Here is a 26,214-nt window from a genome sequence, read left to right as displayed (position 1 = left end):
TAATATACAGTATTGAAACACACTAACTATAATATATAGTATTGAAACACACTAACTATAATATATAGTATTGAAAACACACTAACTATAATATATAGTATTGAAAACACACTAACTATAATATATAGTATTGAAAACACACTAACTATAATATATAGTATTGAAACACACTAACTATAATATATAGTATTGAAACACACTAACTATAATATATAGTATTGAAAACACACTAACTATAATATACAGTATTGAAACACACTAACTATAATATATAGTATTGAAACACACTAACTATAATATATAGTATTGAAACACACTAACTATAATATATAGTATTGAAAACACACTAACTATAATATATAGTATTGAAACACACTAACTATAATATATAGTATTGAAAACACACTAACTATAATATACAGTATTGAAACACACTAACTATAATATATAGTATTGAAAACACACTAACTATAATATATAGTATTGAAACACACTAACTAGAGTGACTGTAGAAACCACAAAACAACTGGTGTTTGCAATCCTTATATAATATATAGTATTGAAAACACACTGACTAGAGTGACTGTAGAAACCACAAAACAACTGGTGTTTGTAATCCTTATATAATATATAGTATTGAAAACACACCGACTAGAGTGACTGTAGAAACCACAAAACAACTGGTGTTTGTAATCCTTATGTAATATATAGTATTGAAACACACCGACTAGAGTGACTGTAGAAACCACAAAACAACTGGTGTTTGTAATCCTTATGTAATATATAGTATTGAAACACACTGACTAGAGTGACTGTAGAAACCACAAAACAACTGGTGTTTGTAATCCTTATGTAATATATAGTATTGAAAACACACTGACTAGAGTGACTGTAGAAACCACAAAACAACTGGTGTTTGTAATCCTTATGTAATATATAGTATTGAAAACACACTGACTAGAGTGACTGTAGAAACCACAAAACAACTGGTGTTTGTAATCCTTATGTAATATATAGTATTGAAAACACACTGACTAGAGTGACTGTAGAAACCACAAAACAACTGGTGTTTGTAATCCTTATGTAATATATAGTATTGAAAACACACTGACTAGAGTGACTGTAGAAACCACAAAACAACTGGTGTTTGTAATCCTTATGTAATATATAGTATTGAAAACACACTGACTAGAGTGACTGTAGAAACCACAAAACAACTGGTGTTTGTAATCCTTATGTAATATATAGTATTGAAAACACACTGACTAGAGTGACTGTAGAAACCACAAAACAACTGGTGTTTGTAATCCTTATGTAATATATAGTATTGAAAACACACTGACTAGAGTGACTGTAGAAACCACAAAACAACTGGTGTTTGTAATCCTTATGTAATATATAGTATTGAAAACACACTGACTAGAGTGACTGTAGAAACGACAAAACAACTGGTGTTTGTAATCCTTATGTAATATATAGTATTGAAACACACTGACTAGAGTGACTGTAGAAACCACAAAACAACTGGTGTTTGTAATCCTATTACATATCTACCGTTAGTTTTTTAAAATTCTGTTTGATAACTGCTTATCTCATGTAAACTGAATCTGGACATGACACCGTTGTGTAATTCCTCTGTTTGTACAGCTGATACGTTATTAAATAGCAATTCTTGTTGATTAATCTTCATGTATTTGTCAGTTCTCTATCGTTGATTAATCTTCGTGTATTTGTCAGTTCTCTATCGTTGATTAATCTTCGTGTATTTGTCAGTTCTCTATCGTTGATCAATCTTCGTGTATTTGTCAGTTCTCTATCGTTGATTAATCTTCGTGTATTTGTCAGTTCTATATCGTTGATTAATCTTTGTGTATTTGTCAGTTCGCTAGTGTTGATTAATCTTCGTGTATTTGTCAGTTCTCTAGTGTTGATTAATCTTCGTGTATTTGTCAGTTCTCTAGTGTTGATTAATCTTCGTGTATTTCTCAGTTCTTTAGTGTTGATTAATCTTCGTGTATTTGTCAGTTCTCTAGTGTTGATTAATCTTCGTGTATTTGTCAGTTCTCTAGTGTTGATTAATCTTCGTGTATTTGTCAGTTCTCTATTGTTGATTAATCTTCGTGTATTTGGCAGTTCTCTATTGTTGATTAATCTTCGTGTATTTGTCAGTTCTCTATTGTTGATTCATCTTCGTGTATTTGTCAGTTCTCTATCGTTGATTAATCTTCGTGTATTTGTCAGTTCTTTAGTGTTGATTCATCTTCGTGTATTTGTCAGTTCTCTAGTGTTGATTAATCTTCGTGTATTTGTCAGTTCTCTAGTGTTGATTAATCTTCGTGTATTTGTCAGTTCTCTAGTGTTGATTAATCTTCATGTATTTGTCAGTTCTCTACTTGCTGTTGGAGCGGTTCACCACCACCTGATAGAGAAGAAACTCCGGATGAAGGTCGGACTTGTCATAGAGACGGGAGAAGCCAGGTTTGTTTTGGTTATTAGGGTGAGAAATTAGCTCCAAGGATGTCCAAGATATGAATGTGACGAAGTAGTATTTATTTGAAACTATAAAGTGATGTTTAAGATATGAATGTGACGAAGTAGTATTTATTTGAAACTATAAAGTGATGTTTAAGATATGAATGTGACAAAGTAGTATTTATTTGAAACTATAAAGTGATGTTTAAGATATGAATGTGACAAAGTAGCATTTATTTGAAACTATAAAGTGATGTTTAAGATATGAATGTGACAAAGTAGCATTTATTTGAAACTATAAAGTGATGTTTAAGATATGAATGTGACAAAGTAGCATTTATTTGAAACTATAAAGTGATGTTTAAGATATGAATGTGACAAAGTAGCATTTATTTGAAACTATAAAGTGATGTTTAAGATATGAATGTGACAAAGTAGTATTTATTTGAAACTATAAAGTGATGACCAAGATATGAATGTGACAAAGTAGTATTTATTTGAAACTATAAAGTGATGTCCAAGATATGAATGTGACAAAGTAGTATTTATTTGAAACTATAAAGTGATGTTTAAGATATGAATGTGACAAAGTAGTATTTATTTGAAACTATAAAGTGATGACCAAGATATGAATGTGACAAAGTAGTATTTATTTGAAACTATAAAGTGATGTCCAAGATATGAATGTGACAAAGTAGTATTTATTTGAAACTATAAAGTGATGACCAAGATATGAATGTGACAAAGTAGTATTTATTTGAAACTATAAAGTGATGTCCAAGATATGAATGTGACAAAGTAGTATTTATTTGAAACTATATAGTGATGTCCAAGATATGAATGTGACAAAGTAGTATTTATTTGAAACTATAAAGTGATGTCCAAGATATGAATGTGACGAAGTAGTATTTATTTGAAACTATAAAGTGATGTTTAAGATATGAATGTGACGAAGTAGCATTTATTTGAAACTATAAAGTGATGTCCAAGATATGAATGTGACGAAGTAGCATTTATTTGAAACTATAAAGTGATGTCCAAGATATGAATGTGACGAAGTAGTATTTATTTGAAACTATAAAGTGATGTCCAAGATATGAATGTGACGAAGTAGTATTTATTTGAAACTATAAAGTGATGTCCAAGATATGAATGTGACGAAGTAGTATTTATTTGAAACTATAAAGTGATGTGTAAGATATGAATGTGACAAAGTAGTATTTATTTGAAACTATAAAGTGATGTTTAAGATATGAATGTGACAAAGTAGCATTTATTTGAAACTATAAAGTGATGTCCAAGATATGAATGTGACAAAGTAGGATTTATTTGAAACTATAAAATGATGTCCAAGATATGAATGTGACGAAGTAGGATTTATTTGAAACTATAAAGTGATGTCCAAGATATGAATGTGACGAAGTAGGATTTATTTGAAACTATAAAGTGATGTCCAAGATATGAATGTGACGAAGTAGTATTTATTTAAAACTATAAAGTGATGTTTAAGATATGAATGTGACGAAGTAGTATTTATTTGAAACTATAAAGTGATGTCCAAGATATGAATGTGATGAAGTAGTATTTATTTGAAACTATAAAGTGATGTCCAAGATATGAATGTGACGAAGTAGTATTTATTTGAAACTATAAAGTGATGTCCAAGATATGAATGTGACAAAGTAGTATTTATTTGAAACTATAAAGTGATGTTTAAGATATGAATGTGACAAAGTAGTATTTATTTGAAACTATAAAGTGATGTTTAAGATATGAATGTGACAAAGTAGTATTTATTTGAAACTATAAAGTGATGTTTAAGATATGAATGTGACAAAGTAGTATTTATTTGAAACTATAAAGTGATGTTTAAGATATGAATGTGACAAAGTAGTATTTATTTGAAACTATAAAGTGATGTTTAAGATATGAATGTGACAAAGTAGTATTTATTTGAAACTATAAAGTGATGTTTAAGATATGAATGTGACAAAGTAGTATTTATTTGAAACTATAAAGTGATGTTTAAGATATGAATGTGACAAAGTAGTATTTATTTGAAACTATAAAGTGATGTTTAAGATATGAATGTGACAAAGTAGTATTTATTTGAAACTATAAAGTGATGTTCAAGATATGAATGTGACAAAGTAGTATTTATTTGAAACTATAAAGTGATGTTCAAGATATGAATGTGACAAAGTAGTATTTATTTGAAACTATAAAGTGATGTTCAAGATATGAATGTGACAAAGTAGTATTTATTTGAAACTATAAAGTGATGTTCAAGATATGAATGTGACAAAGTAGTATTTATTTGAAACTATAAAGTGATGTTCAAGATATGAATGTGACAAAGTAGTATTTATTTGAAACTATAAAGTGATGTTCAAGATATGAATGTGACAAAGTAGTATTTATTTGAAACTATAAAGTGATGTTCAAGATATGAATGTGACAAAGTAGTATTTATTTGAAACTATAAAGTGATGTTTAAGATATGAATGTGACAAAGTAGTATTTATTTGAAACTATAAAGTGATGTTTAAGATATGAATGTGACAAAGTAGTATTTATTTGAAACTATAAAGTGATGTTTAAGATATGAATGTGACAAAGTAGTATTTATTTGAAACTATAAAGTGATGTTTAAGATATGAATGTGACAAAGTAGTATTTATTTGAAACTATAAAGTGATGTTTAAGATATGAATGTGACAAAGTAGTATTTATTTGAAACTATAAAGTGATGTCCAAGATATGAATGTGACAAAGTAGTATTTATTTGAAACTATAAAGTGATGTCCAAGATATGAATGTGACGAAGTAGTATTTATTTGAAACTATAAAGTGATGTTTAAGATATGAATGTGACGAAGTAGTATTTATTTGAAACTATAAAGTGATGTCCAAGATATGAATGTGACGAAGTAGTATTTATTTGAAACTATAAAGTGATGTCCAAGATATGAATGTGACGAAGTAGTATTTATTTGAAACTATAAAGTGATGTCCAAGATATGAATGTGACGAAGTAGTAGTTATTTGAAACTATAAAGTGATGTCTAAGATATGAATGTGACGAAGTAGTAGTTATTTGAAACTATAAAGTGATGTCTAAGATATGAATGTGACGAAGTAGTAGTTATTTGAAACTATAAAGTGATGTTTAAGATATGAATGTGACGAAGTAGTAGTTATTTGAAACTATAAAGTGATGTCCAAGATATGAATGTGACGAAGTAGTATTTATTTGAAACTATAAAGTGATGTTTAAGATATGAATGTGACGAAGTAGTATTTATTTGAAACTATAAAGTGATGTTCAAGATATGAATGTGACAAAGTAGTATTTATTTGAAACTATAAAGTGATGTTCAAGATATGAATGTGACGAAGTAGTATTTATTTGAAACTATAAAGTGATGTTTAAGATATGAATGTGACGAAGTAGTATTTATTTGAAACTATAAAGTGATGTTTAAGATATGAATGTGACAAAGTAGTATTTATTTGAAACTATAAAGTGATGTTTAAGATATGAATGTGACAAAGTAGTATTTATTTGAAACTATAAAGTGATGTTTAAGATATGAATGTGACAAAGTAGTATTTATTTGAAACTATAAAGTGATGTTTAAGATATGAATGTGACAAAGTAGTATTTATTTGAAACTATAAAGTGATGTTTAAGATATTATTTTGTGTATGTAAGATTTAGCTATTCTTTTTCATGGAAATATTGTCAGTGTTTTTTGGTTTCTCAATTCAGAATTTAAGTATAATTTATTTTCATGAAAACGAGTTAGAATGGCGGTAAAGGCATTCTGTTAGATTAGGCTAATCGGTATTTCAGCATTGACAAATCTTCCTTCCCTGTCTAGAGAGGTCCATCACATCTGCACGTTGCTAGGATACGGCGTGGACGCGATATGTCCGTACCTGGTGTTTGAGACGTTGTCGCGGATGAGAGAGAAGTCGTTACTTGAATCTCCCCTGCCCGACGACGTCATCTTCAACAACTATGTGGCAGCGTGCACACGAGGCATCTCCAAGGTGATGGCCAAGATGGGCATTTCTACTCTGCACAGCTACAAGGTACGAGGGACTCATTTGTTTTGGTGTCCAGTGTATTACTTTAAACATCTTTTTCATCTTCCTGTTTTTTCATAGCAAGCTTAATACATTTCTGTTAACTTAGTTACTGGCATATACAAATTTGTGATTACCTAATTTATTCGTTCGTTCATGAGGTCATTCCAGCCCAGACAGGAGAAGGTTAATGTTATAAATTGCAAATGTTATAAAAATAAATTCAAATGATAGTCAAACCAGGATCCATCAGACATGTAGACAGACCACAGTGACATAAGTGGTCGGTTGAAATGTAATAAAGAAAATTCTGTTCAATTTGCAGGGAGCTCAGATCTTTGAAGCAGTTGGGTTAGCGAGTGAGGTGATAGATTTGTGTTAAACGGATTTCTGTTCACTTTGCAGGGAGCTCAGATCTTTGAAGCAGTTGGGTTAGCGAGTGAGGTGATAGATTTGTGTTTTACGGATTTCTGTTCAATTTGCAGGGAGCTCAGATCTTTGAAGCAGTTGGGTTAGCGAGTGAGGTGATAGATTTGTGTTTTACGGATTTCTGTTCAATTTGCAGGGAGCTCAGATCTTTGAAGCAGTTGGGTTAGCGAGTGAGGTGATAGATTTCTGTTTTACGGATTTCTGTTCAATTTGCAGGGAGCTCAGATCTTTGAAGCAGTTGGGTTAGCGAGTGAGGTGATAGATTTCTGTTTTACGGATTTCTGTTCAATTTGCAGGGAGCTCAGATCTTTGAAGCAGTTGGGTTAGCGAGTGAGGTGATAGATTTGTGTTTTACGGATTTCTGTTCAATTTGCAGGGAGCTCAGATCTTTGAAGCAGTTGGGTTAGCGAGTGAGGTGATAGATTTGTGTTTTACGGATTTCTGTTCAATTTGCAGGGAGCTCAGATCTTTGAAGCAGTTGGGTTAGCGAGTGAGGTGATAGATTTGTGTTTTACGGATTTCTGTTTAATTTGCAGGGAGCTCAGATCTTTGAAGCAGTTGGGTTAGCGAGTGAGGTGATAGATTTGTGTTTTACGGATTTCTGTTTAATTTGCAGGGAGCTCAGATCTTTGAAGCAGTTGGGTTAGCGAATGTGGTGATAGATTTGTGTTTTACGGATTTCTGTTCAATTTGCAGGGAGCTCAGATCTTTGAAGCAGTTGGGTTAGCGAGTGAGGTGATAGATTTGTGTTTTACGGATTTCTGTTCAATTTGCAGGGAGCTCAGATCTTTGAAGCAGTTGGGTTAGCTAGTGAGGTGATAGATTTGTGTTTTACGGATTTCTGTTCAATTTGCAGGGAGCTCAGATCTTTGAAGCAGTTGGGTTAGCGAGTGAGGTGATAGATTTGTGTTTTACGGATTTCTGTTCAATTTGCAGGGAGCTCAGATCTTTGAAGCAGTTGGGTTAGCTAGTGAGGTGATAGATTTGTGTTTTACGGATTTCTGTTCAATTTGCAGGGAGCTCAGATCTTTGAAGCAGTTGGGTTAGCGAATGAGGTGATAGATTTGTGTTTTACGGATTTCTCTTCAATTTGCAGGGAGCTCAGATCTTTGAAGCAGTTGTGTTAGCGAGTGAGGTGATAGATTTCTGTTTTACGGATTTCTGTTCAATTTGCAGGGAGCTCAGATCTTTGAAGCAGTTGGGATAGCGAGTGAGGTGATAGATTTGTGTTTTATGGGAACGGCTTCTCGAATCGGAGGAGTCACCTTTATGGTCCTCGGTCAGGAGGTAAGACCGCACACAATCACTCACTGTTCTGTTTGTGAAGCCTTTCCCATTTGATGTTATTAGATCAAACACAATCACTCACAGTTCTGTTTGTGAAACCTTCCCATTTGATGTCATTAGATCACACACAATCACTCACAGTTCTGTTTGTGAAACCTTCCCATTTGATGTCATTAGATCACACACAGTCACTCACAGTTCTGTTTGTGAAACCTTCCCATTTGATGTCATTAGATCACACACAGTCACTCACAGTTCTATTTGTGAAGCCTTCCCATTTGATGTCATTAGACCACACACAGTCACTCACAGTTCTATTTGTGAAGCCTTTCTCATTTGATGTCATTAGACCACACACAGTCACTCACAGTTCTATTTGTGAAGCCTTCCCATTTGATGTCATTAGATCACACACAATCACTCACAGTTCTGTTTGTGAAGCCTTTCCCATTTGGTGTTATTAGAGTTTGTTATCATCAGAGTCTTAACAAACTAAACACATTCAAGTTCTTGTCATCAAACATGTTTTTTAATTTTAAAAGTTAGGCCCACACAGTTCATTATTTTTTAGTAATATTTAAATCATATGGTAGATATAACATTTATGGTTTGTTAATAATGAATAATAATGCCTTTGTTTAATTTTTATTCAGGTATAACTAGTTATATGTTATTTTCTCTTCCCCAAGTCTGTGAATCGTCATGATATAGCGTACCGACCTCACGATGGAGACAATCTCCTGGCAACCAACCCTGGGTTCTACCACTGGCGTGACGGGGGTGAGAAGCACATGAACGATCCAATGACCATAGCTAATCTGCAGGTGTGTGGTGGCGGCAGCTGTCTTTGTTATTGACTGATAAGTGATTGTTTCCATCAGATGACTTGAAATTCAGTCTGTTACACAACTTGAAGCAAAACACTGAAGAGATACAACAGAAAGTGCTTGTTGTTGTTATATTTAGAATGTTAAATCAGATGTTATTTTATTGCCTGTCACTTTAGTCTGCTAATTTCTTCAGGTATGGTTATAGTGACAGCTGTAAGATGATATATTTGAGTGGAAGGAATTGTTGAACACTGAGGTATGGTTATAGTGACAGCTGTAAGATGATATATTTGAGTGGAGGAATTGTTGAACATTGAGGTATGGTTATAGTGACAGCTGTAAGATGATATATTTGAGTGGAGGAATTGTTGAACATTAAGGTATGATTATAGTGACAGCTGTAAGATGATATATTTGAGTGGAAGGAATTGTTGAACATTGAGGTATGATTACGGATTATCACGTGTTTCAGGATTCTGCAGTCAACAACAATCGAGATGCGTACGCCAAGTTTGCCGAGTCATCCACCGAGAGCGCCAGACACTGCACTCTGAGAGGTCAGCTCGCGTTCCACTTCATAGACAAACCACTCGATTTAGCTGAGGTGGAGGAGGCCAAAGAAATCGTCAAACGATTTTGTACAGGTAACTTGAGTAATGTCAAGTGTTTTGATAAATAACAGATTATCTCAGTGATGAATTCAGTACTATATGATTATTTATCATGCTGTTAAAGAAGGAAAGAAATTATAGGATATTAAACGAGCTTCCATTTTGTATCATGTTTAAGTCCTGAGTGAAATAATTTTCAATTGTCACAAGTTGTAGTGAGTGACAATGAAAATTATTTCATGAGGGACATAAACATGATACGAAATGGTAGCAAGTTTAATATCCTATTTATTACCCATTGTCGATCTTAATTTATATCACTCGTCTCGTTTCGTTGACGTTTCTGTAAGGTTGTAGTGCACCAATTGATGACATCATCGTGTAACATCAATACTGTTACGTCCCACTTGGCATTCTAGTTGGACGTATCACCTTGATATGTACCAAGATATTTGTAACCATATGGGTAATAATAATTGTTCAACAACGCCTTAGGACATTTTAAACTACAGCCATTTGGTATCTACTGTGTGATTATTTTAAACTACAGCCATTTGGTATCTACTGTGTGATTATTTTAAACTACAGCCATTTGGTATCTACTGTGTGATTATTTTAAACTACAGCCATTTGGTATCTACTGTGTGATTATTTTAAACTCCAGCCATTTGGTATCTACTGTGTGATTATTTTAAACTCCAGCCATTTGGTATCTACTGTGTGATTATTTTAAAATCCAGCCATTTGGTATCTACTGTGTGATTATTTTAAAATCCAGCCATTTGGTAGCTACTGTGTGATTATTTTAAAATCCAGCCATTTGGTAGCTACTGTGTGATTATTTTAAAATCCAGCCATTTGGTATCTACTGTGTGATTATTTTAAACTACAGCCATTTGGTATCTACTGTGTGATTATTTTAAACTACAGCCATTTGGTATCTACTGTGTGATTATTTTAAACTCCAGCCATTTGGTATCTACTGTGTGATTATTTTAAACTCCAGCCATTTGGTATCTACTGTGTGATTATTTTAAACTCCAGCCATTTGGTATCTACTGTGTGATTATTTTAAACTCCAGCCATTTGGTAGCTACTGTGTGATTATTTTAAACTCCAGCCATTTGGTAGCTACTGTGTGATTATTTTAAACTCCAGCCATTTGGTAGCTACTGTGTGATTATTTTAAAATCCAGCCATTTGGTAGCTACTGTGTGATTATTTTAAACTCCAGCCATTTGGTATCTACTGTGTGATTATTTTAAACTCCAGCCATTTGGTATCTACTGTGTGATTATTTTAAACTACAGCCATTTGGTATCTACTGTGTGATTATTTTAAACTCCAGCCATTTGGTATCTACTGTGTGATTATTTTAAACTACAGCCATTTGGTATCTACTGTGTGATTATTTTAAACTACAGCCATTTGGTATCTACTGTGTGATTATTTTAAACTCCAGCCATTTGGTATCTACTGTGTGATTATTTTAAACTACAGCCATTTGGTATCTACTGTGTGATTATTTTAAAATCCAGCTATTTGGTATCTACTGTGTGATTATTTTAAAATCCAGCTATTTGGTATCTACTGTGTGATTATTTTAAACTCCAGCCATTTGGTATCTACTGTGTGATTATTTTAACCCATGGTCTGAATAGTGTAAAGTCGGACACCTACTGGCACCTCATTGGCTACTCTACTAAAACAAAGAAAGTGATCTTTCGTACACACTTTTCCATAGATAGGACAGCACATGCCATGACCTTTGGTGTGCCAGTCATGAGGTATTAGTTGGGATGGAGAAAACCATGACCCATCATAAGCAGTTGAACTTATGACTTGTTGCTGGTTAAAATGTTAGCTGAGTTTGTACTAGTGTCTGTTAACAGTGGAATTTTACTCTGTTAACATTGCTGATAGTGGCTGAGTGGGAGTATTTACTTGTGAGGGAAGTTGGCGAGTATTGGTTTATTTGTTGTTTCAGGTGCGATGAGTTTCGGCAGTATCTCGTACGAGGCACATTCTGCTCTAGCCGTCGCCATGAACCGAATAGGAGGGAAATCCAACACTGGAGAAGGGGGAGAGAACTCTGACCGCTACTTGAATGAAGACCCACAGTTCAACAAGAGATCAAAGATTAAACAGGTTTACAGAAATACAGTAGTTGTTCACACAATCTGTGTCTAATGAATGATGTTAGAGTCATAACCGTGGCACCATTCTGAACAGAAGTCAAACCCTTAGCGCCAGTAATAATAGAATGTTAATAGCACAGAACCTAATCACCACAAGTAACAGTACAATAGCGACTTCATCCGCTACTTTATTAACCACAACACGAGTTCACAAAAGCCGAACTCCAAACAACAGGAAACTGGAAACGGAAACCAATATGTTTAAGACATCGCTGCTTTCTTAACAACAATGCTTGCTAAACACTTAACCCCCATGGCGTGACCTCTTTTTTTTCCTCTTCTCTTTAATCTAATTGGTAACATAAATAAAAAAATGAATTAAGTGCTCTCAGACCTTGAGAAAACAAATACTGGCCTCAGTTTCTCTCTCATATAGTGAAAAGAAAAAAAATTAATAGCAATAATAAAACACTGAAAAGTAATTAATAATCAATGGTGACAGACAAGTGTTCATTGGAGGTATCACCAATCAGGAATTATCAGTTCATGTCGTAGTCTTTGAACTTAATAGGGAGACGTTTTGAGCGGGTAGAACGCTTCAAAACACCTGGACTGCCTGTGTTAGATATGGTGGACTCAGGTAAGGGAAAGTCATTGTCAGTGATAGGAATTTGGTCATCGGATGGACGACTGCTGGATGCTGAGAACTCCGGAGATGCTCCTGCAGACATGGATATCTCAGAAGGTACGTCCGGTAAAGGCGGAATCGAGGTGCTGGGAATATCATGTGAAGTGTCCTCAGAAGAGTCACTCACAACTGTAACCATCGTCGAGATATGCTGGCAATTTCTCTATTTGAGAGGTAACTCTGTAGCAGTCCGATAGTTTCACACGATAAGATGTGCTTCGTAGCTGTGACCCTACAAACTTCCTGACATTGCACCAGGAATCCTCAATTGAAACCACAAGGTATCGGTTGCAGGCGCGCAACTTGCTTTTGTCATTGTAAAGATACACAAGATCACCAACCTCAATATGCTGAGTAGTAGGTTTTCTTCCGGATGGGGCTTTGAACATCTCACTGTAGGGGTGGTTAACGTGACGTAGCTCATGCTGCTTCTGGATAAGGTTGATATCTGAAAGTGGTATCTGAGTGTTCGAAAATTGGTCACGTTGGGTCCACATTTCACGAGATGAGAGACCTCTTGAGCGAATTCGTGAATTGAGACGTGCAACAGCAATTGAAAGTGTCAGTGGGGTTGTTGCGCCTCCAATGGGATCCTGGCATAGTAATTCATGTCTCAGCTCCTGAATGGCTCGTTCAGCCACAGGGTTCTTGTTTACATTCTTAGCTCTGCCAATTTCTAGTCGTAAGCCGTGGCGCTCAACCAGGTGCAGGATCAACACGAACTAAAGCAGGTGGCCCATCAAGTGGTTTAAGTTCTAAGCACAACTGAACCAATGCGTTTCGCAAGGTCTCCCTACGTTCGTTCTCTATCATACAGGCTGCTGTATAAGAGGTGACACATTCTCGAACCACAAAGATTAACTGACGGTCATTTTTTATAACATCAGCAGCGAATGATTGACCAATTTTGTCAGGAGCATCACAAGTGGACTGTGTAGTAAGAGTGTAAGGTAACTTGGACAATGAAGAACACTGATGACAACTGCTGGTAATGCGTTCAATTGTGGTGTCCATATCAAGAGCACTGAAGTGCCGACGCACCACAAGCTTCAGTTGATGACATGATGGGTGATCAAGTTGTATGTGTAAAGCTGTGATAAGACCATCAAGTGTTTCTCGTGGTACAATAATGCATTCATGTACAGGTACTAATGGCTCAATGCGTTTCACAACGAGAAGACCATCTTTGGCAATGGATGCAACGTTAAGATAACGTTTAATGTCTTTGATGTTTGTGAGTTTTCTGGAAGGACGCATCCCTTGTTTCAGATGGGCATGTGTACATCGCAAGTCTGGACATTCAGACTGGATAGATAGCCATGCAGCTCTGCTGGTGCACGCCCACCCATGATATCCTGGATAGAAATGCCTCGAACAACTGAATCTTCTGTATGTTGTACAAAGGAGCATACTTGACAAGACGTGTCAGCACAGTCTGGTGCATTGTGACTGGCAACATCAAATGGAATGTTAGCAGACCCAGACAAGTGTCGAACAGAGGCTTGGTACCGGCTAACGGTGGAGAGAAAGGTGGAAACATGTGGGCTTGCAGAGAATTCACCTCGGCACAGCTTCTCAAAGGCTTGAACACAGTCTGTAAGAATACATGCCTTGTGTTTGGATTTGGATGATATATGGAGAGAAATGTTTTGTGGCTACAGCGATGGATAAAGCCTCTACTTCACATGGTAACCACAGGATCTGTCTCTCTTGAAGCTTTGCACTGAAGAAACCGGCAAGATGCAGTTTACCTTCCCGAGTAATATACAATGTAGCACCAATGCCATTTTGTTTCATGGAGCCATCGGTTACTATCCACAGCTGATCATCAGGGCGAGGTAATGTAATTGTTCAATTGGAGTGAAGAGCCATCTGAGCAGATTTAAAGGCATGTACTAAGGTGTCAGACCAGTTGACTCTGTCTTGAGACTGTTTCCCTGCTTGTTCATTGTCAAGTGGTGCGATGTGGCTGGTGCAATGTGGGAGAACACGAGCCAATACTTTGTAAGAGCCAATGAAGGATCGAAGACCATGAATCTTTTCGGGCGCAGGACATGAGGAAAGAGCAGCTATTCTATGCGGAGTTGCGGTGATAGTACCTTGCTTCCACTTCCATCCAAGAATAATAACAGATAAAGGACAGATGACAGTCTTATTGGGCGATAGCTTGATATTATTGACTTGGAGAGCATCAAACACATTGTGCCAAGTAGCCAAAAGGTCATTGAGGGTATCAGCTCCACAGTACAAATCATCAGCCAACTTTGTGACAACACCTTCCTGTAAGAGATGACCAAGAACTCGACACATGAGCTCCTCGAGGGCAGTTTCAGAACCAGGCATACCCATAGCACATCTGGAATACACGCCAATTCCCTTGGATGGTGTCGCCACACCACAGTACTTCATAGAGTGACGTGCCAATGGAATCTGGTAGAATGCATGTGTACGGTCAGTTGTAATTATGTACTTCCATGATGCAAGGCATCGAAGAACTGAATCAACATCTGTACAGGGACCATGTTCACAACTGCCTGAAAAGGCCCCGAAGCGCCGTTGTATCCTGTGTTGACAGGACTGAAAATCTCATCATACTGATGTAACAGGGTTTTGAACTTAGTTAACATATCCTTTGGAAGTATGTTATCTGGATCTAAGTGGACAGTATCAGAATGCGATGTAGAATGATCTACAGATTTGTCACATGAAGGAGATTGTGAAGAGTTGACATCAACTTCTGTAGGAATGGACACTGCATGTACCTGACAGAAATGGGTTTTAAATTCTGTGGTTGATCAGTGAGATTGGGAATACTGATCTTGCCTGCAACACTGGTGAACATATCTGGAGAAGGCCACATGGTGGTGTTAGGGAGTGACGAATTGTCTAAGCGTGGTTCTACAGCAAAATCATCATCAATAGTAGATAAGACCTGTGGGAGCTCCACTTTGATGTATTCACCCGGCCAGATAGTAAATAATGTTTTTGGAGCATGTAACACATGGGTACAACGGACTGTGTGATGAGGAGCGGTACTGTGCGAAAAATATAGGTAAGTACTGCCATCTCCAAGGATGATTTCATGTTTGGCTGGGCGGATGGTCACATCGTTTTGTTCCATGAAGGGAATGCCTGCTAGTATGTCTACATCAAGGTCTTCAACAAGAAGTCCCTCAAATAGGAATTCGCGACTGTCACGGACAACAGTGAACCGGGTTTCGCCTACAACTTTTAAAGGAGACAGACATCTGCTTGGTGAGCATACTGGGAACGTTTATGTATGTCGACTCAGCGCATCTTTGCAGCAGACAGACGTATCATATTGTCAGTGGCTCCAATGTCGATTGTAAGTCGGGCCACACGATGGCCATAAAAAGCTGTCATGTATGGTGACTGTTTGACTTGAACACGGTAGGCAGTAGTGTTATGTGTGCAAGTAGGTAACCCATTCTGGGAAGTAAGGTTGTCATCATTGTCCTCGGGTTCAGATTCAGAGTCGTCAAGTATGTGGGCAATTTGTCTAGCTCGTGCCATGTATTTCCGATCAGCTGGTGGGAGGTGTGAGCACTGACTAAGAAAGTGATTGTAGTTTACACGTCCTGCTGTTTGGCATAGTGGGCACACTTTAGAAGGAAGAGAATGTTTTTTTGAAGATGTTATAGTCTGCCGGTTCAGGTAAGATTTATGTTTGTCTTTAAATAGTGGCGGAGCGAGTCGCATAACCTTAATCTCTTCAGATGTGTGAAGTTCATCTAGTAATGACGAGAGAGCCTGAGAGATTTCTGGTTTGATGGAGGAGAGAGTTCTTGATCGTAATTCAGTGCCATAACATTGTTTCACTAGACATGGTAAATCATTATGCAACAATCGGAGCCATATCAGAACTATAAAGTTTTCCAGTGAAGGAGATAACTCTTCGTCCTCTTCAATCACTGACCCATGGTGGGTAATGCCACAGTTACGATGTAGAAGATTGTCTTCCATGAAGGCAGACAGATGTTGGGATAGGTCTTCAGGGTGTTCATCTGGGAGGAGATGGATGTCACAAAAATCTAGTAAGTGTCCACCAGTGGATTGAAAGCCATAATGAAGCCGTATCACTTGCCAAATACTGTCCATTGATGTTTTTTATGATTGTGTTGCGTGAAATAATGGGGCAGAAATTGGTAATTTGGCCCAACATTAATTCTAAAATGGTAACTTTTTGTGCCGCTGTGCATCGTCTGGCTTCTGGAACATCCTCGTCGTCATTAGCAAAATCCCGAAGTGGAGATGTACATGTATTCTTGCCCCATTTGACACCGTTGACAAGAAAGGGGGCGAAATTGGGCTCTAATGATAATGTGTATGATAGATTTTGTTTCCAGTTCTCAAACGGAAACCAATATGTTTAAGACATCGCTGCTTTCCTAACAACAATGCTTGCTAAACACTTAACCACTATGGCGCAGTGTATAACTTCCACTAATTTGTATTATGGGAACAGTTAGTGTGCCCATCCTGAAAGAGTTCCCATTTTTAATCCATTTAACATGTAGTTGGAATATTTTCACTATTACACTTATTGATTCCAGTTTCATAACTTTTTATTAACTACTTTACATTGTTTCTGTAGAGATATAGTCTGAGTTATAATAATAATATGTGGCCTTGACTTGATAAAGTTTTATCTATAAAGTTTACAGTTTGTTTTGTTTAACGACACCACTAGAGCACACTGTTAAATTGGATGTCAAACATTTGGTTATTTTGACATATAGTCTTTGAGAGGAAACCCCTACCTTTTTCTATTAGTAGCAAGGAATCTTTTATATGCATCATCCCATAGACAGGATAGCACATACCACCTTTGATATACCAATTGTGGTGCACTGGCAGGAATGAGAAATACCTTTTATCTATAGTTAGCTGGGAAATGTAATACATTTTCTTATAGTTGCAGAAAAATACAAACCATTTTTAGTTTACCAGTGATCTTTTTGTTTAGCTGGGTTTTACTGCCTGCTCCCCTGGTTAATCGTATCTGGGAATGCCATATGCAGGAATATCTGGTGAATTTGGTTTTGTTAAATGAATTTTGATTGCAGGTAGCGTCAGGGAGATTTGGTGTGACCAGTTCTTACCTGACTCATGCTGATGAGCTTCAAATCAAAATGGCCCAGGGAGCGAAACCGGGAGAGGGAGGAGAACTGCCAGGATACAAGGTCAGAGTTCACACACACACACACACACACACAGATACACACACACACACACACACACATACATACACACACACACACACACACACATACACACACACAGATACACACACACACACACAGATACACACACACACACAGATACACACACACACACACACACAGATACACACACACACACAGATACATACACACACACACAGATACACACACACACACACACACACACAGATACACAGAGAGAGAGAATGATAGAGAGATTAGTCTTTGTTGTGTCTTTACTACGTCTTCATAAGGTGACGTATTCTAGTAAATTTATAGAGAGAAGATATATTATAATTTTAAATATTACGATATCTACTTAAAATATGAAAACATTTGCTTAAAATACAAAAATATCTACTAAATATATGAAAATATTTGCTTAAAATATGAAAATATCTACAAAATATTTGCTTAAAATATGAAAATATCTACAAAATGTTTGCAAATATTTTCTGAAAATATTTACAAAATAAATAAAAATATTTACTTAAAATATGACAATATGTACTAAATGTTTGACAAATATTTTCTTAAAATATGAACATATATACTTAAAATAAGTAAATATTTGCTTAAAGTATAAAAATGCTTAAAACGTGATGTTTCAGAGTTTCTTTGCCCCACTGGTTGATGGTAATTTGAAATTTATCATTTCAGGTAACTAAGGATATAGCACAAACCCGTCACTCTATCCCTGGTGTTGGTTTGATTAGCCCTCCACCGCATCACGATATTTACTCCATCGAAGACCTCGCGCAGGTAGGTTTATACACTTAAACTCATCAACAAACAAAATGAAACTAAATAAATCAGTTAACACAAGTATTACTTACCACATTTAAAAAGTTAATAACTGATTTTGATTTTTAGGAAAAGTTAAAAATAATTTTTTTTAAATTTCTGTATATTAATGTTTCAGTAATGTTTTTAGAATTCTGCAAAGTAATGTTAAGTTTTTGGTGTGTTACTGTAAAGACATCCTTTGGCAAGCGCATGTTATGATTTAATGTTGCGTTAAAAGAGAAACCTTGAAAATTGCCATTGTACTGCATTCCACACCTTCGACTTGTGTTTTCTTTCCAAGTCTCATAACCCTATAATGTAACTGGTGGCAAGCATATGGCAAAATGACATAAACAAAATATAATTAAATCAAAGTTCTGTTCCTTGCATGGGTATTTGAGTCCTGTAAGTCAAGTACTCGAATACTTGTGGAGACACTAGTTTCAGGTATCATAATTTACTACCACTCATAACAGAAAATCCGGTAGACAATTGTTGTTATGAAGCACCAAATACATTTGTCTGTTGCAGCTAATATATGATCTGAAGGCAGCCAATCCTGATGCGAGGATCAGCGTCAAGTTGGTTTCAGAAATGGGAGTCGGAATCGTGGCAGCTGGAGTGGCTAAGGTACAGTCTCTTATCTATTTCTTGATCATTGTAAATATACAGATATAGTCCAACTACATTATTATACACTGAAACAGAAGATTTCAATGTGGCTGGTTTTTGTAGTTTAAAGTCCTGATTCAGTAATTTTAGTTGACACAACATTTTTCTCATAATACATTTCATAAAATAAATGTACAGAATTTTGGTTGAAATGAATTAGAAACAATTCAACTCTTCGCATATCACATTTTTTCCTTCATCTCAGTTTCAATTTCTTTTTTGTCTTTTTTTGTCTATATATAACCGGATATCTCTATTTAATACCTAAACACCTGACTGACTGTTTGACAGGGAAAGTCCGAACACATCACAATCTCTGGCCATGACGGCGGTACAGGTGCCAGTAGCTGGACCGGAATTAAGAACGCTGGGTTGCCGTGGGAACTGGGTATATCGGAGACACACCAGACTCTGGTGCTGAATGACCTGAGATCACGAGTCATCTTGCAGGCCGATGGTCAGATGAGATCAGGTCAGTATGAACTGGACAGATGGTTCTCACAACACTTTCACCTGGATTCATCTTGCTTCTTTCATATCATTTTAAAAAAAACTTTTATTAGTCCCCTACTGGTCCAACCGGAGAGGACTATAGGTTTCATTTTCATCCTTCTGTCTGTCTGTCTGTCTGTCTGTCTGTCTGTTGTGACGCTTCCACCTGCTGTTGATGGCTGACAGTGTTGACTGCCAGTTGACAAACATATATATTGATCTTCTCCGGATCAGTGCTGTCAAACTGTTTTATGATCAGAACTGACTACCTTCCTTCCAAACTAACGCAGATGGCTTGATTGTGTCTGTTTTTCTTCTTTCTATTCTGCTAGGTGTCAGCGATAAATCTCACACTGTTGTAATAAGGTATTATTAAATGTTTATTTCATGGTTTTCTTCTTGGTCCAGGTTTTGATGTGGTCGTTGCTGGTTTGTTGGGTGCCGATGAGATTGGGTTCAGTACGGCTCCGTTGATTGCGCTCGGTTGTACCATGATGCGCAAGTGTCATCTCAACACCTGTCCGGTTGGCATAGCAACACAGGTATTTCAGAACATTATTTCAACATTCCAAACACTTGTCCAGTTAGTTTAGGAACACAAGTATCTAAACAAATTTTTTTAAAACATTTTTAACACCTGTTCAGTTGGTATAGCAACAAAGGTAACTCAAACAATTATTTCCCCCATAATTGCATGAAGTATCATAGACATATAATTTGGGGATTTTGTTTTACAATTCTATTGGATATTTGGGATTCCATCTCATAATGCTACACTTCCAACCCAAAATGTGGGATTTTAGTTATGTATGTTCACAGTGGTGTCAAGTGGTTTAAAAGGTGGTTGTTTCTTCTTCAGGATCCTATTTTGAGAAAGAAGTTTGCAGGCAAACCAGAACATGTGGTGAACTATTTTTTTCTCTTAGCAGAAGAGGTTTGTTAGTTTTTATTGTAATTAGCTTATGACAGTTGTAGTAAATTATATCTAAGAACAGGAAAACTTCTGACAATCATAGTTTAGTATATCTACAACCAACAGACCGTAAGCCAGTCATAGTAAATTAAATTATACCATTTCATGTTTATGAAACAATCGGTCAAAATGTTCCTGTGAACAACTGTAGGGTTGTTTGAGTGTTTGTTTAAAACTACTTGTGAATAATAACATTAAATAAATGAAAGTGAAGTTCTGGCCATAGTGACCAAGCAACCAAATGTCATCATTGGCAAGTCATCTAATAAGTGAACTTAAAAGCTATCTGCACTTAAAAAAATATTACTCTGGATATCTTAGACCATAATGGTAATATATAGTAATATCTGTAGCTCTTGGGAGGACTGTTTTTAAAGCAGTTCATTCAAGACATTACCTCCAGTCCTAATGGCTGATTTGTCTCTTCTGAAGAAATGCAGGCTGTAGCTGTGTGGTACAGTGCTCACTTCTATTTATTAAATGTAATCTAAAGGTGAAGGCTATTCGATAATCCCTTCAAACTTTATCACATATTATTGGATGTTTTTAGGTTCGAGAAATCATGGCTAAGCTTGGTTTCCGATCATTTCAAGAAATCATTGGCCGCACCGACAAGCTGAAATTCAAACCGGATCCAGATAACCCAAAAGCTCGTCTGCTGGATTTCTCTAAGATTTTGCTGAAAGCGACTGACCTCCGACCTACAGCGAGTATTGTAGGTGGCAGCGTCAAGCAGGTCTTTGGCTTTGAGAAACGACTGGTAAGATTGTTTGTCTTTTTATCATTCCCTGATCATATCACTGCTTTTGTTGTGTTAATGGTGTTAAATATTCATATGTAACACTTAGCTATAAAAAAAATTCAAATACTGGTTTTTAAACATTCAGTTATTACAATTACATTTATTAATTATTTAAAATAAAGTTGGTTTTGCTCATCAGTTAACTTTTAAAGTTTTCTTTGCGTCTAATTCCTGTTTTGTTCTTGGCTTGTTTGAGATTGGTGGAGTATTGTTGACAAATACTGAAAGGATTCTCTGCTTAGATTGAAGTACTGTTACAATAATATTTGAAGATGGGTTTCTTTAATGATGTTTTGGAAATACTGTTATAATGAAGTTTTAGATTAATTTCCTTACTGTTATTCAGTAAAGATATTTGGTGGTGTTTATTTCAGGATAACATCCTGATAGAGAAAGTAACTGATATTTTTGAGAAACGAACTAAACAAGTTGTAGTTGATATGAAGATAACAAACGAGGACCGGACGTTCGCTTCGACACTGAGTTACCACATTTCAAGGTGAGTGCAAGTATAGGAAATAGAACAACACTCAACATAGATTAACATGGATGGGGGTTTCCCCTCTTTTAGAAATGTATTTCAACTGACAAATCAGTTGATGATAAATTGTCATATGTATGTGTTACGTTGTTGATGTGAGTGACATCAAATATGTTTATAGTGGATGAGATATTAATCACACAAACAGTTTGTTTAATTGTTGAGATATTTATTGTTTCAGACACTCACAATTCTTGTCTCACTGTAAAGATTTATATGTTTCAGAAACAATTCTTGTTTAACTGTTAAGACATTGTAATACTAAATATGTTAATCCCACACAATGCTAGTTTACCTGTTAAGACATTGCTATGTTACAGACACACAATGCTAGTTTACCTGTTAAGATGTTGCTATGTTACAGACACAATTCTAGTTTACCTGTTAAGACGTTGCTATGTTACAAACACACAATGCTAGTTTACCTGTTAAGATGTTGCTATGTTACAGACACACAATGCTAGTTTACCTGTTAAGATGTTGCTATGTTACAGACACAATGCTAGTTTACCTGTTAAGACATTGCTATGTTACAGACACACAATTCTAGTTTACCTGTTAAGACGTTGCTACGTTACAGACACACAATGCTAGTTTACCTGTTAAGACGTTGCTACGTTACAGACACACAATGCTAGTTTACCTGTTAAGACGTTGCTACGTTACAGACACACAATGCTAGTTTACCTGTTAAGACGTTGCTACGTTACAGACACACAATGCTAGTTTACCTGTTAAGACGTTGCTACGTTACAGACACAATGCTAGTTTACCTGTTAAGACATTGCTATGTTACAGACACACAATTCTAGTTTACCTGTTAAGACGTTGCTACGTTACAGACACACAATGCTAGTTTACCTGTTAAGACGTTGCTATGTTACAGACACACAATGCTAGTTTACCTGTTAAGACGTTGCTACGTTACAGACACAATGCTAGTTTACCTGTTAAGACATTGCTATGTTACAGACACACAATGCTAGTTTACCTGTTAAGACGTTGCTACGTTACAGACACAATGCTAGTTTACCTGTTAAGACGTTGCTATGTTACAGACACACAATGCTAGTTTACCTGTTAAGACGTTGCTACATTACAGACACACAATGCTAGTTTACCTGTTAAGACGTTGCTACGTTACAGACACACAATGCTAGTTTACCTGTTAAGATGTTGCTACGTTACAGACACACAATGCTAGTTTACCTGTTAAGACGTTGCTATGTTACAGACACACGGTGGAGGCGGGTCTCCCGGAGAACAGTGTGATCATCAACGTGACAGGGTCGGGTGGTCAGAGTTTCTGCGCGTTCATGGCACGCGGCGTCCACGTCTTCCTCGAGGGAGACGCCAACGACTACGTCGGAAAGGTAAAGAAAACCTTGTTTTTATCTTTATTTCGGTATAGGCAGAAATTAAAATAACCTAAAAAGATTATTTAAGTGATGAAAAAGTACTCTCAAAAACCGTTTGTGTACTCTAATGTGTTAGACGATTATTTCTCTTTTGGAAATAAATAAAATTAATAAAGTATTGTCATATTTAAATTTTTCTTTCTGTTTTTATAATACATGTGTAAATTGTTTTATTTCATACTTCAGTTTATGAATATTTTATAAAAAGTGTTAAAAGTTGTGTCATACGGATGTGTTAGAGATTTCTCCGTTTTCCAACTGCAGGGCCTGTCTGGGGGAGAGATAGTGATCTACCCCCCGCGGTCGATGCCGAGTGCGTTCAAGTCTGAGGACAACATCATCGTGGGTAACGTCTGTTTGTATGGAGCAACATCCGGCAAGGCATTCTTCCGCGGGCAGACAGCCGAGAGATTCTGCGTGAGGAACTCGGGGGTCACCGCGGTTTGTGAGGTAGGCTGTGATCAGTGTTAGGGAGAGTCGCCGCGGTTTGTGAGGTAGGCTGTGATCAGTGTTAGGGAGAGTCACCGCGGTTTATAATGTAGGCTGTGATCAGTGTGTCACCGCGGTTTGTGGGGTAGGCTGTGATCAGTGTTAGGGAGAGTCACCGCGGTTTATAATGTAGGCTGTGATCAGTGTTAGGGAGAGTCACCGCGGTTTGTGAGGTAGGCTGTGATCAGTGTGTCACTGCGGTTTGTGAGGTAGACTGTGATCAGTATTAGGGAGAGTTACCGCAGTTTGTGAGGTAGGCTGTGATCAGTGTTAGGGAGAGTCACCGCGGTTTGTGAGGTAGGCTGTGATCAGTGTTAGGGAGAGTCACCGTGGTTTGTGAGGTAGGCTGTGATCAGTGTTAGGGAGAGTCACCGCGGTTTGTGAGGTAGGCTGTGATCAGTGTGTCACTGCGGTTTGTGAGGTAGGCTCTGATCAGTGTTAGGGAGAGTCACCGTGGTTTGTGAGGTAGGCTGTGATCAGTGTGTCACTGCGGTTTGTGAGGTAGGCTGTGATCAGTGTTAGAGAGAGTCACCGCAGTTTGTGAGGTAGGCTGTGATCAGTGTTAGGGAGAGTCACCGCAGTTTGTGAGGTAGGCTGTGATCAGTGTTAGGGAGAGTCACCGTGGTTTGTGAGGTAGGCTGTGATCAGTGTTAGGGAGAGTCACCACAGTTTGTGAGGTAGGCTGTGATCAGTGTTAGGGAGAGTCACCACAGTTTGTGAGGTAGGCTGTGATCAGTGTTAGGGAGAGTCACCGCGGTTAAATAATGTTTTGTTTTTATACACCAACATATTATTGAACTGGTCCAGCCAGTGAAATAGCTGTAAGTTTTCACTGTACCTTGCCATACCCTCTTTTGTTTATGTGACATCCTCTTCCTTCTTTTCCTTCACTTGTACACTCTGCACATTATTTCTTTTGCTCTTATTTTTGTCTGACATTTATGAAGTAAAATATAGGTATAACATTTTTTGACAGTGGCGATGGCATCATCTTAGCTCAATGTTAAAGTTTCGGTTTAGCTCCATGTCACACAAACTTTATGTTCTAGATCAATAAACTTTGTTTATAGTTATACTTATGAATATTCATCACTATGAATGAGAATAATATATTTTTTTTATTTATGTTTAATTTTTTATAAAGTTTATTGTGTTTTTGCATTTGTTTGGGTTTGTTTGGGTTTTATTTAAACTTTGAGCATTGAGATAAGCTTCTCTGGATGCCACTGTCAGTGAAATCATGTACGCTTATGGTAGATGAGATGATTTATTCTGTGCTCTGTTTGTTTTCTTGTTCACACAAGCAGGTTGATTTATTCTGTGCTCTGTTTGTTTTCTTGTTTACACCAGCAGGTTGATTTATTCTGTGCTCTGTTTGTTTTCTTGTTTACACCAGCAGGTTGATTTATTCTGTGCTCTGTTTGTTTTCTTGTTCACACAAGCAGGTTGATTTATTCTGTGCTCTGTTTGTTTTCTTGTTCACACGAGCAGGTTGATTTCTATATTATATCGAGTGAAACCCTTATAAAATGGACACCCATGTACCAAGTCAAAAGTACACTTTTAGCAATTATTTGCTTTAGAAGCCTGTTCTCTACTGATATACCAAGTCAAAAGTACGCTTTTAGCAACTATTTGCCTTAGAAGCCTGTTCTGTACTGATATACCAAGTCAAAAGTACGCTTTTAGCAACTATTTGCTTTAGAAGCCTGTTCTCTACTGATATTTAATAACTGTTTGCTTTAGAAGCCTGTTCTCTACTGATATACCAAGTCAAAAGTACGCTTTTAGCAACTATTTGCTTTAGAAGCCTGTTCTCTACTGATATTTAACAACTATTTGCTTTAGAAGCCTGTTCTCTACTGATATTTAATAACTGTTTGCTTTAGAAGCCTGTTCTCTACTGATATACCAAGTCAAAAGTACGCTTTTAACAACTATTTGCTTTAGAAGCCTGTTCTCTACTGATATACCAAGTCAAAAGTACGCTTTTAACAACTATTTGCTTTAGAAGCCTGTTCTCTACTGATATACCAAGTCAAAAGTACGCTTTTAACAACTATTTGCTTTAGAAGCCTGTTCTCTACTGATATTTAACAACTATTTGCTTTAGAAGCCTGTTCTCTACTGATATTTAGCAACTATTTGCTTTAGAAGCCTGTTCTCTACTGATATACCAAGTCAAAAGTACGCTTTTAACAACTATTTGCTTTAGAAGCCTGTTCTCTACTGATATACCAAGTCAAAATTT

At 36.5% G+C, this 26,214-nt stretch overlaps 1 protein-coding gene across 1 annotated transcript in view; it reads left to right on the top strand.

Moving 5' to 3' along the window:
* Positions 1-26,214, top strand: part of LOC121371892 (putative glutamate synthase [NADPH]) — a 110,195-nt gene that overhangs the window by 47,957 nt on the left and 36,024 nt on the right. Inside the window, exons 17-32 of the mRNA XM_041498116.1 lie at positions 2,386-2,478; positions 6,357-6,570; positions 8,170-8,280; positions 8,970-9,104; positions 9,583-9,754; positions 11,709-11,869; positions 17,635-17,751; positions 18,451-18,552; positions 19,108-19,206; positions 19,540-19,720; positions 20,149-20,282; positions 20,600-20,674; positions 21,264-21,473; positions 21,890-22,014; positions 23,291-23,429; positions 23,739-23,924. Coding sequence (XP_041354050.1) covers positions 2,386-2,478; positions 6,357-6,570; positions 8,170-8,280; positions 8,970-9,104; positions 9,583-9,754; positions 11,709-11,869; positions 17,635-17,751; positions 18,451-18,552; positions 19,108-19,206; positions 19,540-19,720; positions 20,149-20,282; positions 20,600-20,674; positions 21,264-21,473; positions 21,890-22,014; positions 23,291-23,429; positions 23,739-23,924 — 2,254 coding nt within the window. The remainder of the gene's footprint in view (positions 1-2,385; positions 2,479-6,356; positions 6,571-8,169; positions 8,281-8,969; positions 9,105-9,582; positions 9,755-11,708; positions 11,870-17,634; positions 17,752-18,450; positions 18,553-19,107; positions 19,207-19,539; positions 19,721-20,148; positions 20,283-20,599; positions 20,675-21,263; positions 21,474-21,889; positions 22,015-23,290; positions 23,430-23,738; positions 23,925-26,214) is intronic.

Source organism: Gigantopelta aegis, chromosome 4 (genome assembly GCF_016097555.1).
Source record: "Gigantopelta aegis isolate Gae_Host chromosome 4, Gae_host_genome, whole genome shotgun sequence".
NCBI lineage: Eukaryota > Metazoa > Mollusca > Gastropoda > Neomphalida > Peltospiridae > Gigantopelta > Gigantopelta aegis.
This window is presented reverse-complemented; position numbering and strand designations above follow the sequence as displayed.